A 16,308-nucleotide genomic window follows, 5' to 3' on the forward strand; every position below is an offset into this window, starting at 1 on the left:
AAATAAATAACCAAAATATATGAAACAAAAATTGTTTGAAATGTGGCCAAAAGTCTCAGAGGGGTAACGGTGTTAATCTGTAACTTTAAAAACGAGTAGTCCTGGGGCATCTTTGTTAACCTCTAAGGCTTTGTCTACACTGCCGGTTTTTGCCGGCAGAGAGTATGCAAATGGAGCACTGATTAGCATTCTGTTTGCTTCATTTGCATAATCTATTTGAGCCGTTTTTGTGCAAAAACAAGCAGTGTGGACGTTTCCTTTTTGTGCAAAACCGCTAAGAGATTATGTAAATGAACCATGACAAAATGCTAATCAGCACTTCATTCAGGCAAAAGCTGGCAGTGTAGACATAGCCTAAAGGTACTGTGACGGGGCGCTCCCACCCCGCACTCAGGAGGACCAGGGCGAGGGGCTCGCGAGACCCTGGGGGGGGAGCAGGCCCATCGCAGGGACCTGGGATCCGACAACGGGGCCGGCCCCGAGGGACGTGGGGAGCACGGAACGTCGGCAGGGAAAGCCCCGGGAGGAAGGGCTAGAGTGGCACGGGCGGATGACGTCAAGGGGGGGTGACCCGGGTCGCAGGTGCGATGATGTGGGGAGCCCCACCGGCGCGAAGTTTAAAAAGAAGGCTCACCAGCCAGGAGAGGGAGGAGACCGCGAGGTACTCGAACGGCCGAATGGTGAGCAGGGGAAGCCAGGGTGGACCTGCTGCTAGGGAGGCGGAGTAGGAAGCGGCTCAGGGCAGGGTCGTAGAGCCCGTGAGCGGGTGGGTTTAGGAGCAATACCCCATCCGCTGAGCAGGGATAGGCAATCCCTGCCTTAGGGTCCTGGGCCGGGGTTCGGAGATAGGAAGGGCCCGAACCCCCCTACTCCGTCCACCGGAGCAAAGCAAGTCGCACAGCTGGGTAGGCAAGACGGACAATCTGGGTCACCTGCAAAAGTGGAGTGAGTCTGGGATCTTCATGTCAAGACACGGGCCTATTTTGGGGCTCATAGACACAAGGGGTGTATAATAAATAGGGTGATGGTAGCAAACAAACTCTCGAGGTAGTGTGGTCCTTTTTACAGGTATGGCTTGACTACAAGTTTTTGTCGGAAAAAGGTACGCAAAATATCTTTTTCGAATTCTTTCCCTGGAAAAGGCTTTACTGACATTTGGCCCATCTACACTGGGCCAAATGTCAGAAAAACCCACTCTTTCAGAAGCCCCCTTCTGCCTCATAGAACTAGGAATACAGCAGCTTCCAAAAGTGCACATTTGCTCTTCCGCAAAAAAAATTGCATTTCCTGGACGTTCCCGAACCCTCACCTCCCACAGTCTAGCTGTACTCTTAGGTGCCATAGGACTACTCATTGTTTTTGAAATGTGGGTTGACCCGTAAAATTGACCACAATTTGGTTAGTAAAGGCAAGAATAGTACCAAATCCCACATAATTGAGCCAGGATGATGTGTCTTAGATATAGTTTCAGACAAAAGAGGACACGCAATTCTCAGTTATTTTACAAAATATTGGAACAGATTCTCTCTTAGACAGACACGGTAGGAAGTAGTCAGGGCATCAGTATACCTTCATGCTTTTTAAAAGGACAGACTTTTTGTTTTTTGGCTTAACCTTATTCTAATTTATGTCCACTGGCGATGGTCCCTAAAGTAATAAATGCCAGCTGAGAACTGGCAGGGCAAAGCAGAGTGTCCTTTCCCCAACACTCTTCCTATGCCTGGATTAGTGAGTAGTTGGGAACTGACTCTGACAGCTTTATGCTAGTTGAGAGATCCCCTAGCACACTGTAATTCTTAGCTGGGCATCTGTGGCCAGAACAGCAGAAGAGAATCTGCTCCATGTAATTCTTGTCCCAGGAACAAGCCACATAAAAAAAGTATATAAATAGTTCCTTCATTGTTTCTGTTCCCATCAATATTCCTAAACTAATATTTCCCAGAGTAAATTACATGATCTGTTTGCCTTGTTTGGAGACACTTACACAACCAGACAGATTTTAAAATGAGACTGTCTTGATGAAATTCCCAAATTATCATTTGTAACATTTTGATGAGAAGACGCCAAGAAACTAATCATACTTTGGCAGTTTTTCCTCTTCCAGTATACAAGCTAATTCCTCAAAGTATCTGAAGTTATTACTTTGTGGATTGAAGTTATGAAGTATGACCACAGTTTTCCTGAGTCTTTATATTGTTCAGGTTTTTCAAAAGCTTCTCAAATTCCCCGATGATTAAAATTAAGTAACATCTGTTAAGTCTGGAGATGCCTCCATCCCATTTTCCCAAAAAGATGACATTTCACTTAATGGGAACTATAACAAAAGTTCCCATCATAGCAGATATGGAGATACTCTGGCCAGACAAAAAACTAAAGCCATGTAAATGAATCCCAAGAAAAACATCTAATGACTCCGTCATCTTAGAGACTTGGATGCATAGTTGGTTCCTCTGTCTGATTATGATTATGTTATTTTTAGGGATAAAACTTTTGATGAAAAATGAAATAACAAGCAATATCTTCCTTTTTAAAGTAGCTTCCTAGGGTATGTCTACACTACAGAACTAATTTGAACTAACTTAATTCGAATTAGTTAATTTGAACTAAGCTAATTCGAATTAGTGCATCTAGACCCAAAAACTAATTTGAATTAGTGTTTTGCTCATTCGAACTAGCATGTCCACACTGATTGGACGCTGGGTCGCATTTAAGGGCAGCTGAAACCAGTTCCGGTAGGGCATCAGGTCAGTAGTTGCTTTGTGTGGCTGCTGTCTGAGGCTATCTGAGGCTCGTGCTTAAAGGGACCCCCTGGACAGCCAGTTCTCAGCTTTTCCACTTGCTTGCCTACCTCGCTGAGGGACAGCAAAGCGTTTTTCTCTCCACCTGCCTGTGTCGGTGCTTCCCATTGGGGACACCACTGCAGTTGGCACCATGGAGCCAGAGCTCACCCTGGGCATGCTGTTCCAGTTTTTGGACTTGCTGCTGCAAGCCTGCCAGCAATGGATGGAGGCTGCCTTGCACCATCTGGTGCATGTCAGCCCCCTGCCTCTCCCCCTGGCCTCCCTGGGGGTCATGGAGGAGTGGCAGCAGCATCCAGATGCCAGCGTGACCTGCTGCATCTGGCGTCTGGACACCAGCAGCGACTGGTGGGACCGCATCATCCTGGAGTGCTGGGGAGACCAACAGTGGACCCAGAATTTCAGGATGAAGATGGACACCATACTGGAACTCTGTGAGTGGCTCGCCCCTGCTCTGCGGCAACGGGACACTCGCATGAGGCCCGCCATCCCCCTCCAGAAGCACATGGCCATTGCCCTGTGGAAACCCTCCATGCTGGACAGCTACCGATCCATCGGGAACCAGTTTGGCATGGGGAGATCCACCGTCGGAGCAGTGCTCATGCAGGTACGGCACCCACTGGCCACTGGGCCGGGGAAGAGGGGGGCTGCAAGGAGGGGATGGGCCGCCCCAGGGAAAACGGGGGGGAGGGGGAGAAGGTGAAAGTGCCCCGCACGGGAGGGTTCGGTCTGTCCCGGCTGTACTACACGCCACCTGCGGGGGTTGCTTCCAAGAGTGGGGTGCAGGGCAGTGCCAGGGAACAAACACTCCCAGCCACCCAGGCACCCCAGTGATTTGCAGTTTGCTGTGTCTCTCTGCAGGTGGTCAAGGCCATCAACTGGGTGCTGTTCCGCAGGGTGGTCCGCCTCGCCGACCAGAACGCAGTCATCTGGGGGTTTGGCACCCTCGGCTTCCCCAGCTGCGGGGGGGCCATCGACGGGACGCACATCCCCATCTGTGCCCCGGAACACCAGGCCTCCCAGTACATCAACCGCAAGGGGTACTTCTCCATCCTCCTGCAGGCCGCGTGTGACCACCAGGGCCATTTCACAGACATTAATGTGGGCTGGTCCAGCAAGACACACGATGCCAGGGTGTTCCAGAACTCCTCTGTGTGCCAGAGGCTGCAGGCCGGGACCTTCTTCTCCAACTGTCACATCAGAGTCGGGGACGTGGACATGCCCATCTGCCTGGTGGGGGATGCGGCTTACCCCCTACAGCCCTGGCTGATGAAGCCCTACATGGGACACCTCTACCCCTCCCGGCAGGCCTTCAATGACAGGCTCACCAGGGCCTGCATCATGGTCGAGGGGGCCTTCAGATGCCTGAAAGCCCGATTTCGATGCCTGCTCACATGCCTCGACCTCGCCAAGCACAATATCCCTCCTGTGGTGGCAGCATGTTGTGTGCTGCACAATTTATGTGAGTGAAGGGGGGAGGCTTTCCTGACAGCATGGATGGCTGACGCTGAGCGCATGGCTGGCCAGTACGTGCAACCCCGTACCGCTGCCGTCTGGGAGGCCCAGCGGGGGGGGGGGGGGCCGTCCGGATCTGGGAAGCCCAGTGGGAGAACTTCCAGGTGGAGGAGGACTGAACTCTCTCTACATACCCCACTGCGGCCTTCTTCCACCCTCCCCTCCTTCCCCTTTCCCCTCCCTAACCCCCCTTCCTAATGTAAAATAAACACACCTGTTTTGCCAACAAAAATATCTCTTTATTGTACATAACTGGGGTGGGGGAGGGTGGAGTGAGAGTGGGAGAGGGGAGGGGGAAACCTGGGAGGAGGGAGCTAGAAGGGGAGGAAGGGAAGGGAAAGCTCAGGGTTGGGGGTCCTGCTGGCTCTCCCATCTCACAGCACTGCGGGTGCGGGGGTGCTGGGGGGGAGTGGGTGTGGAGGGTGGGGCAGTAGGGATGGGGGGTGCGGAGGAAGCAGGAGAGGGAGCAGGGGTGGGAGGAGGAGCGAGAGGTGGGGCGGCCGCAGGGGCTGGAGCAGGAGGAGGCAGAAGCCTGTCCACCAGGGTCTGGAGGTGACCTCTGAGGGCATGGCTCTGCTCCTCCAGCACCTCCAAGCTCTGCTGCTGCAGCCGCAGCCACAGGCCCTCCTGGACCCAGTGCTCCTGGATGCGGAGCTGCTGCTCCAGGAGCCGCAGGTGCCACCGCTGGTAATCCTCCAGGTTCTTGGTGAGCCTGCTGGCCCGGGTGCAGGTGGCTGTTGCAGGTGGGGTGGTGTGCCCTGCAGCCCCAGGTGCTGCGGCTGTGGTGAAACAAGAGCAGTGATCAGTTCTCCCTGGGGGGACAGTGGGTGAAACTCAGCCCCCCTCTGCAAGGCAAGGTTGGCGTGTAGGGAACGGGCCAGGGCCCCTGCATGACACCCAGCTGCTGCTCCATGGTGGGCAAGGCCCAGGCGCATGGTCCCTGGGCTCCCTCTCCCCCCACAACCCCTATAAACATAAGGGGAGCATGATGGCACTCACATGTGGAGCCCTCCCTGGCCTTGGACAACACAGCCGATGTGCTCTGTGGGGTGCCTCAGGGGTCCTGGGTCCTGGGCAGGCTCCCTGCAGGCTCCTGGCTCTCGGCGTCCTCCTCCTCCATGTCCAGGATGGGTCCCTCTGCCCCAGGGTCGATCAGTACCCGGGGGGTATGCACTTCGTGAGCCCCCAGGATGCGGTCCAGGGCCTCATAATGGGGGCATACCTCCGGGTTGGGAAGCTGGGAAGGGCTAGCTGGGAAGGGCTAGCCTCCAACTAGTTCGAATTAAGTGGCTATACAGCCCTTAATTTGAACTACTTAATTCAAACTAGGCGTTAGTCCTCGTAGAATGAGGTCTACCTAGTTCGAATTAAGTTCGAACTAGCGGTTTGCATGTATAGATGCTATGAAAGTTAATTCGAATTAACTTTGTAGTGTAGACATACCCCTAGTGAGGCACTGCCTCGTTTTACTACGAATAAAGTAAGAATAAAAGTGAAATAAGAAAGAAAAAAGGACATTATTTCTCTGAACCCAGTTGTGGAGCCTGAAGATTATGCCATAAATATAATTATTATTTATTGTTTGCAAACCAGTAACTTCCAGAGGCATCATGTGAGGCCAGGGCTCCAATGTGCTAGGTGACTCATAGACTCATAGACTTTAAGGTCAGAAGGGGCCATTATGATCATCTAGTCTGACCCCCTGCACAGTGCAGGCCACAAAATCTCACCCACCCCTCCTAGAATAATCCCCTCACCTATATCTCAGATATTAAAGCCTTCAAATACTTTGAAGACCCAAAGATGCAGAGAATCCTCTAGCTGTGATCTGTACCTCATGATACAGAGGAAGGCGAAAAACCTCCAGGGCCTCTGCCAATCTACCCTGGAGGAAAATTCCTTCTCGACCCCAAATATGGCGATCAGCTAAACCCTGAGCATGTGGGCAAGACTCATCAGCCAGACACCCAGAAAGTTCTCTATAGTAACTCCTATCATCCCTCCATTGACCTATTTCCCACTGATAATGAATGGTCAATTAGTTACCAAGATCATGTTATCTCATCAAACCATCCCCTTCATAAACCCATCTAGTTTAATCTTGAAACCAGATAGATCTTTTGCCCCCACTACTTCCCTTGGAAGGCTGTTCCAGAACCTCACTCCTCTAATGGTTAGAAACCTTCATCTAATCTCAAGTCTAAACTTCCTACTAGCCAGCTTATATCCATTTGTTCTTGTGTCCATGTTGGTATTAAACTTAAATAATTCCTCTCCCTCCCTGGTATTTATCCCTCTAATATATTTAAAAAGTGCAATCATGTCCCCCTTCAGCCTTCTTTTGGTTAAAGTAAACAAGCCAAGCTCCTTGAGTCTCCTTTCATAAGACAGGTTTTCCATTCCTCAGATCATCCTAGTGGCCCTTCTTTGTACCTGTTCCAGTTTGAATTCATCCTTCTTAAACATGGGAGACCAGAACTGCACACAGTATTCCAAAGGGGGTCTCACCAATGCCTTGTATAATGGCACTAACATCTCCTTATCCCTACTGGAAATACCTCACCTAATACATCCCGAGATCGTATTAGCCTTTTTCACGGCCATGTCACAATGGCAGCTCATAGTCATTCTATAATCAACCAGGACTCCGAGGTCCTTCTCCTCCTCCGTTACTTCCAACTGATGTGTCCCCAGCTTATAACTAAAATTCTTGTTATTAATCCCTAAATGCATAACCTTACACTTCTGGTACAGTGTGATGAACCTCTTGAAGTAGAGCTTAGGATTCTGCTGCTTGAAAGCAGGGCTGCCCTTACCATGAGGCAAACTGAGGCAGCCGCCTCAGGTGCCAGACTGTAGGGGGGCGCCACTAGGACCCAGAGTGTAGAAAATTGTGTCTGCTGCTCATGCATATGTATTCTCTCTGAGGTACCATGAGAGGAGTAGAACAGGAAGAAGGCAGAACTGAGACCTTTCGAAGTTTTGGCCCAAGCAAGGAGGCATGGGGGTGTCATGTGAGCTGCTCGCCTCAGGTGCCAAAATGTTGTGTGCTGGTCTGCTTGAAAGTATATGTCCAACTGTATTCTGGGAGTTTCTCTGCACTTTAGCAATTTCTATATGGGTGTTATTGCAGGACAAGCTGGTGCACTGTAAATTCACTTGATGCACAACAACTTGCTATGTGAACAAGCCCTTAAATGCCAAGAATCATCCCCATAGCATAGATAATATTTCTAATAACCTTTGTTTCATGTTTCTGAGGTAAATATAATTTACAGCAATTACAGTAAAGCACCAAATTTGTATAAATTGGAGTTAAATTTAAGGTATCCCTTAGTAAAGAAGGGCCGTTGTGGGAGGTTGGGCCAGATCTTTAGCTGGTATGAATTAGTGTAGTTTCAGTGAAGCCAATGGAGTTGCATTGATTTACTTCAGCTGGGAGCTAGCACTATATTTTCATGTTCTCCCAGCACAACTTTAATACATCTCTATTTTATGGTGGCACAGACAAAACATGTGAAAAAGGACACAAAAATTGTGCTCTGCAAGCTGAAATGGCTGTTGTGGGGCAAACAGCCATATGAAAAAAAATTCAATTTCATTTATTGAACAAAGGAGCTGTTGGACTATTCTGTTTCTACTTACGTGTTCTTGCTATTGTCTCAGCTCCTGAAACATGGATAAATAACACTCCCCATGGGAACTCATTCACCTGGCTGGCCTGGCACGAATGTAGTAAAATGCAGGTGCTCAGACTATTCTGAAGAAATTGAACATCCTTTCTTCTCTCTTGGGAATTCTCTTTAATTCAGACAGGGATGTAGTTTTTCAGTCATAGCTATTCATCTTGTAGTCCTCATGTGCAACTAACTGTTATAAAAGTTGGAAAGTGTTTTGTGGGACTGTGTGAGATTTGGCACAGCTGTGATTTTTTGAGTCTGTGCCTCTGAGCCGAATGAAATGCAAATTTCTCACTTTGAGGCTGCGTTAAAGACCAGTCCTATAACAACTGTATGAAGTACCATGAAATGAAGGAAAAGGAATACAGTGTAGAAAAGGACTAAAATCTGCTGGTTGAAAATGGAATGAGAAACAAAGAAATTAGCTGGCGCATTAAAAAGAATAACTTCTACCGACAGTTAAATATTTAGGGGCACATCATCCTCTCATTGTAATGGGACATACGTAGCTATCCATTCAGAAGGAATACAGTGATAATTAATGGAATTCTGATTTCTATGACATTTCTATGACAATGCTGCTATGACACTGATGTGCTATTAAAGCTCTCTAATAAAAAGCCACACCTTTTGGTTAATTGGTATCTCTGAAACCACAGGGAATGATAACTGGTATAAATTTCCTCTTATTGGCCTGGACCTCTCTTTTCCTTCAGGCTTCAGAAATTCATATCCAAAAGCAAAAGCAGGCCATGGATTAGTTGAAATTATAGTTAATGGTGATTCCTTCAGGCCTTAAACTCTGTGACATTAAATGTTCTTGGTTTTCTATACTTGAAGGGGATTTAGTCTCTCTCTGACATCCAGTCTAGGGTTCATTGTGCCTGGCTCTGAAAGATGAATGCAGAATAGCAAGTATAAGGATCAGCACAAATAAAATAAAACAAAGTCTGTTTTACGTACTTGGCAACCAATGGCAACGGGCAAGGACAAGGCTGGCAGAATGTGGGCACTCCTCTGACAACGTCCCCAATGTAACCATCGAGACATCTCTCACACTGCTTCCCAGTGGTGTTTCTCTGGCAGTCCTTCAATAAAGAAGAGTGATGTATGTTAACAGAAGGGGCTACTTAGTTGAGGCCTAGCAGAAATGACTTTGGCAGGTACTCTGCCAAGCAGAACAAGGACTGGTGCTAGGTCTGAATCCTTCAAAATACTGAGGGATTAAATGGGAAGTGTTTGTAAGTGTCTGACTATTACAAATGAATATACTTGGAACAATTCACCAGACTGCTTGGGAGTGCTGACAAAGTGGTATATAGGATAAAGGTATCACTATAGGTATTTGCATATGCAAACTCTCTAAGCTCACTCTCTGTATTCTATATCATCAGAGATGGTGCTAGAATTCACAGCTGGAGGACAGGTCTGTCTGAACTGAAGCCATAAGAAGGAATCAAAACAAAGTGAAAATCTCTGTTTGAGAACTGCACTCTTGTGCTTCTGTATAAGGTGTGTGTGGGGAATGGCCTGCATAAAGATCTGAGTGTTTGATGACCCTTCATCCCATATTAGGGGAAGGACCATGTCTGACTGGTCTATTCTTGCAATCAAAAGAACCATAAGCAGTCCTCCAAGGCCTCTCATAGATATGTATTACTTTTGTCTCCCCTATTGTTGGATAGATGAAATCCATCTGTGCAGAAGGAAAAAGACAAGTTGTAAGCTGCAAGGTTATTCTTCAAGCCAGAAGTATCCATTAAGTTGCAAAACTGGGCCAACTCCCAGTTGCTTTCCTTTATTACTTGATGGATGGATGGAGATCTTTTGGCTACTCTCCAGATCTGCCTTGGCTATCATATGGAACGTATTATCCTCAAAGGCAGAGCTGCCAAATCCCTTTCAACCATTCCAGTCAGCTGTAAACCCGAACACTGATCATACAAATCATTCAGACGACAACATGCTCTATTGTTAAGGAATCCATAAAAGGGGCAAATGGATCTTAGTAACTGTAAGTTCCCATCCCATGCCCTTTTTGTCTTTCTAGTTCCACCAAATACTTTCTGCCCTAATCACCAGACACCTTAAATGCATATGGATCAAATGTACACTGCCTAGAAAAACAAAAAACAAAACAAAACATTGTAATATTTCTATCAACAAATCAACACTCCTGCAAAGCTTCATGTCCCGTCACTGTTCTTTGTATACCATGTACTGTGTAAAGAGCTGACCCTAGACTAATGTTTACTTTCCATTACTAAAAATATCCTCAGAAAGGTCACTGCCAGCTCACTCCAGAAATATCTTTGCTCCACAGAGCTCCCCTTGCCACTTAATTCTCCTACCTCTGCTCTCTTCTACTGAAGTCATTGCCAAACTATGTGACAGGCAGAGGTGAATGGCCTTCTCTCTCAAATGTTTGCACTAGTATGTTTCAGCATTGTGGGAAAGCCCTGGTCTGTTAAGCAGGAGCTATGAGTCTCCTCCCAAAGTCCACTCCCACATTTAAACCAAGACAAGTTGCAGGTTGAGTGCTTCTCATCCATTTGCTACTCAGAAAATTTTGGAGCAGAGGACCTTCCGTAGCCATCACAAATTCATGACCAAAAGTAAATGAAGTGACGAATGGATAGGATCCTTTTATTGTAGTAGGTGCTTTTGCACATTCCAGTCTTACTTTGCAGTGGAGGAGTTTCTTATGAGGAGGTCAGCTTCAGGTTGAGGAGAGGTAGTAAAGTACCTCTGCCAAATCCTGTGCAATTAATCTGCAATAAAGCCCAATTGCTTGAGCTTTAGTCTAATGAAATAAGTTTCCCTCTGTTTGCAGCTATGCCCTCTCCCACCATGGTCAAGCTACTGTAAATTAGTAAATGTAGCAACTGATATGTACACGTAACCAAATCAGAAAGGTACAAAGCACTGCTGTAAACTGCGCTCCTCTTGTTCAGAACCTAGGAGGTCACATACAAGAAGCTTTTGACCTTTGTCAAGGGCAAAATCCTGAAGTCAGCACTGAGAATGGGTCTGTCTCTGTTTCTCTCTCTAGTATTATATAGATGCATTACCAATGCGTGTGACACAGCTGACAAATTACTTTTTTGAGATGAAGCATTATTGTGTTATCTATACTGCCATATATCATAAATGCAGGTTATACTATGCTGACTGCTTTTTCTTCTAATTGGGTGTGTTTCTATATTAGAAATAGATTGAACAACTGTCCAGTTTTAATTAAAAGGATCAAGTGATTGATCTATGCACCAGTTTTATAGTAACATATATAAAAGCAATGCTCTATAAACAATTATTCCTTGTCCTTGGATACCTAATGAGTTTGCCAATTTTACTGACTGTGTACATTCAGATAGCTTTTAAAACACAGTAGGATTGTCTTATATTTTAAGGCTGAAAGGAGATTTAAAAAGAGAACATTAAAATAACATTGTGGTGCTTGTAGAAATTAAAAATAAGAACACTGTATTTTGGGGTCTCATTAATAAAATTTTAATTGTAGCTGATTTCAAATTCAGATGGAAGTCAATACAAATTACATTTGGTTCTTATGTACTGGAGGCCATTATCAACAAAATGATTTTTATGATTTGCATGGTCTGGAATTCTTAAAACATTTTTATTGAATTTGCTTTTCACAATTCATCCTCTGCTGTACATTTTTTTTTCATTTTCACAATAGTCCAGACTATTTATTCAGTTTTTGTACATTAGCTATTATCTTAACTAAAAGATAAATAATTATGTTCTGACATGATGCAGTGACACATGTAGCTACATGACAAGATAATTTCAAGGTTGTCTTTCACCATTTTTTAGCACACACAAAAAAAGTCCTTTTCTACATTTTGGAGAATTCTTTTTGGGAGTTGACTTGACAAATGCAATTTTTTTCTACTTTCCTGGATTTTAATTACCTTTCAGAAATTCATTTGGGTAAACTTAGTCACACCAGTGACTTATGAGTGTACTGTGTACTTAGAATCCAAAATTAATACAACCTAAAATTACCCTACTTCTGTCACTTCTTTGAAGCAGGAAACTAGCTGGATCAACGGCTCCTTTACCTGATTGTAAATGGATGAACAGGAACAATAATAAAGAATCTCTTCCCCTGTTTAGCTCCTTTCAGTTTTTACATTAAGCTATTTTGATGTAGCGAGCCCTGATTCTGCAAACTGTTATTGCCAGGCATGATGTTTACTAACCTGAGTAGTAGTGGCAGGCCCGCTGATGAGGGAGAGGCAGAAGGGGCCTTGGCCTTTGAAATACGGGGCTCCAAGGGGCCCACAGCTCCCAGCCACTGCTTCTGCTATGACAGAAATGGTGGCTGGAGCCCAGTACCCTTGTAGAGTACTGCTGGGTGCTTCACATGGCTTAGAGGGCTGGAATGTGGGGGTAGGGGGTCAGGAGCCAGCACCATGCTCTGGGCAGTGCTCAGGACTGACTGTCCTTGGCTCTGCCCCTTCAACTCTCAGCTTCAACCCTTCTGGAGGCAGAGAACTGGACCCCCCTACATTTTGCCCCCCCCCCAGGCCAATAGTAGCAGTGGAGTAATGTGAGAAACAAAAATCTGCATCCACAACACCATGAGGCCCTGCTGCTATGAGGCTCCCAGTTGTGCACACCTCCTCTTCCTGTATAGTCTTTGGCTAGATTCCCTCCTGTGTTGTTCTGGATTTGCCAGCAGCTGTCATTAGCGGGTGCTTTTAGGGCTTTGTCCATTATTTAATGGGAATTGGTCCAGGCTCTTCATCTCCAAGTTTTCTCACTCCCATTAACTTCCTCTGATTTCCCCCTCACTGTCTCTCCCATCTGATCCAAAATCCATGAATTCCCTCCTTCTTCCGGAAGTATTCTCACTGCTCTCCTACAAGAACCCATCGTCCTTTCCCCTCTATTTACTTTTCTTTTCCATCTCCTGTAAGTCTACCAGCCTCTCCTAATTCTCCCTTCAAACCTCTACAGCATCAATATCTCTGCAGTCCTTAAAGCCAACTCATGTTCTGTCCCCATGTTCTCCTCCCTCCCCTCAAACTCTTCTACTCTCCCTTTTTATTAAATCTCTTTCTTCTTCCATTTGCTCCTCATTTTTGCCTAAACTTCCCCATTCTCTTTCCCCCAAGATCTGCTTGTTGAGCTGCCCTGAAAGATTTGTGGAATCCTGGAAGAGTTAGCTCCGAGTATTTTTCTGTAGCAGCTGCTCAGTTCAGTGAGCCAAGTTGTCCCATTGGTTGAAAAACACTCATGGGCCACATGTTCCCAGATTTGTCTATACAGCATGTCAATCACTATCTCTTTTTTTTCTACCTTCTGCAACTGCCATGCTTTTAATAAAGAACAGCAACTAATAAAGCCATTTAATGCCTCCAGGTTTTTGTACTGTTTGCTAGTTGACTGTATTCTCACCTTCCTCTCCAAACCTGTTACACTGAGGTGGGTCAATAAAATCTCCCCTTCCCCACTTTTTTTATCACCAGTTTCCTCTTGTGTTAATCCCAGTGATTAAAAGTCAGATCTATGCATTCATATATCTGGCAATATCAACGATGTTTTTTATTTAATTCATATACAATATTAAAACAATCATTTAAGTAGAAGCAGGGCTGGTGGTGAGTCATTCCAATCCTGAGCCTATGAATGAGGCCAAAGACAGAATAAGTTATTCTACCTAGCTGCTGAACAAATTGTAAAGATCCTTTTTGCAATAGTATATTAATGATAAGAAACATGTCCTCTTGACTGTTACAGAATATAACTGCAAAACCTATCAACTCAACATAAGCGCATTTTTATACAATAGTGTCTTTTACTGGTGGATCTCAAAGTACTTTCCAAATACAAATTAAGACTCACAGCACTCCTGAGAAGTAAATTGGTGTTATTTTTCCATTCTACAGAGAGATACAGAGGTTAAGTGACTTGCCAAAAGTAGCAGAGAAAGTCAATAGCAGAGCTAGGAATAAAACCCAGAAATCCTGATTCAGCCCCCTACATTAACTAGTAGATGTTTGCTATATTGTTTAGATACAAATACAATATAAAATCTCCCCCTTCTGTTAGTATTTGGTAGTTTTACTGTTTCAACTTCCTATGATATTTTCCGCTTTGATTGTCTATTATAATGATAGTGGTTTTACCGCTCTGGCTTTTGGTCCCAAGTCTAAAGTGCTCCACTACTATTACTAAGCTCCGTGTTCCATATTAGTTGATAATGAGTGAGGCAGAGCATATGGCAGGCTATAATGTTACACTGGAATTTAAGCACATTCTTTCCTCAGTGTATTATTTCAAGCTCCTATCTTCATTAGTAAGCAGCAGGAAGCTAGCTGCTGTGAATTGTGAGGTAGAACTGCTATAGATAACACATGCACATAAGCAGTCAGAGGTCACTTCCAATCAGAAGCTGTTTGTATGATATACAACACAGTACAGTGAAAGGGGAAATGAAATGAGATTATGTTTATATGCTTTTCTCAAGACGGATTCCGAAGCTCCTTTTGTGTTGTGAAACTGGTTAAAATTCTCTTTCTAGAAATCACTTCATCTTTAAGACAAAATATGACAACTGTTCAGTGGCTCACCCAAACACTTCACATCAGTTTAGGGTAGGAAGTGCAAAATACTGTGTATTGGGAAACTAGAGAGATAATTTGGGTTGGCAGAATGTAAGTACTTTCACTCAGATTTGGTCAGAACATTGTGGTTAATGATCCTAGCACCCAGAGATCTTTTATGACCACACATGATCATGACCTTTTAAATATAATTCAGAAGAAAGATTCTGTTAATGCAGTATAGTTTAACTAGGCTGATGTACAGGACTATTGGTTTCAGAGGGGTAGCTGAGGGTATGTCTACACTACAAAGTTAGTTCGAACTAACGGACGTTAGTTCGAACTAACTTTCATAGGCGCTACACTAGCGCTCCGTTAGTTCGAACTTAATTCGAACTAACGGAGCGCTTAGTTCGAACTAGGTAATCCTCATTCCACGAGGATTAAGCCTAGTTCGAACTAGCTACTTCGAATTAAGGGGTGTGTAGCCCCTTAATTCGAACTAGTGGGAGGCTAGCCCTCCCCAGGTTTCCCTGGTGGCCACTCTGGCCAACACCAGGGAAACTCTACTGCCCCCCTTCCGGCCCCGGACCCCTTATAGGGGCACAGGCTGGCTACGGTGCCCGTGCCAGGTGCAAGCCTGCCAGCACCCAGCCAGCAGACCCTGCACCTGGCACGGATCGAGCCACCCACCCGATGCCCCCCAGCCCTCCCCCTCTTCCTGGGACCAGGCTGGCAGCTCCCGGGAGCTTGCCTGGGACCGCAAGAGGCGGGCACCCACCTGGGCTAGTGCGGACATCATGGACCTCGTCCACGATCTCTGCAATAGGCACAGGAAAGTGGCCGGCTTGGGCAGGAGAGCTGCCAGCCTGGCCACCCAGGAGCACGTGTGCAAGAGAATCAAGGGGGTCCACTGAGACCCCCGACCCTGAGCCCTGAGCTTACAATGGCCGTCCTGGGTCAGCCCAAAGGTCCATCTAGCCCAGTAGCCTGTCTGCCGACAGCGGCCAACCCTAGGGACCCTGGAGGGGATGGACCGAAGACAGTGACCAAGCCATTTGTCTCGTGCCATCCCTCTCCAGCCTTCCACAAACCTTGGGCAGGGATATCACTCCTACCCCCTGGCTAATACCACTCCATGGACCCAACCTCCATGACTTGATCTCACTTCCCTTTAAACTCTGTTCCAGTTCTAGCCTTCACAGCCTCCTGCAGCAAGGAGGTCCACAGGTTGACTCTTTGCTTTGTGAAGAACAACTTTCTGTTACTAGTTTGAAGCTTGCTACCCATTCCTTTCGTTTGGGGTCCTCTAGTCCTTCTATTATGGGAACTAATGAAGAACTTTTCTTTATGCACCCTCTCCACACCACTCATGCTTTTAGAGACCTCTATCCTGTCCCCCCTCCGTCTCCTCTTTTCTAAGCTGAAAAGTCCCAGTCTCTTTAGCCTCTCTTCATATGGGACCTGTTCCCAACCCCTGATCATTTTAGTTGCCTTCCCCTCTCCCACCCTCTCTCTTCCCCTCTCTCATCTCCTTTTCCCAGTCTCCCCCAGTTTTGTTCAATAAAGACAGATTCCATTTTGGACGACACGTTATCTTTATTTTGTACATCAAGAAGAGGGGCTAGGGAAGGGTAAGTGGAAGAAGGTGAGGGAGGAATGGGGTACGAGCCCCCGATGGAGAGGACTGGGCTAGCTCTGCGAGCTTCTGGGGGTGGAAGCTCTCCTGCAGCCCCCCAA

The 16,308-nt window shown here is 46.3% G+C and overlaps 1 protein-coding gene across 1 annotated transcript in view; it reads right to left on the reverse strand.

Annotated features, from left to right (window-relative positions):
* Positions 1-16,308, reverse strand: part of LAMA4 (laminin subunit alpha 4) — a 138,910-nt gene that overhangs the window by 84,179 nt on the left and 38,423 nt on the right. Inside the window, exon 3 of the mRNA XM_006123223.4 lies at positions 8,957-9,081. Within this exon, the coding sequence (XP_006123285.2) occupies positions 8,957-9,081 (125 nt within the window). The remainder of the gene's footprint in view (positions 1-8,956; positions 9,082-16,308) is intronic.

The sequence above is a fragment of the Pelodiscus sinensis genome, chromosome 3, assembly GCF_049634645.1.
Source record: "Pelodiscus sinensis isolate JC-2024 chromosome 3, ASM4963464v1, whole genome shotgun sequence".
NCBI classification, from domain to species: domain Eukaryota; kingdom Metazoa; phylum Chordata; order Testudines; family Trionychidae; genus Pelodiscus; species Pelodiscus sinensis.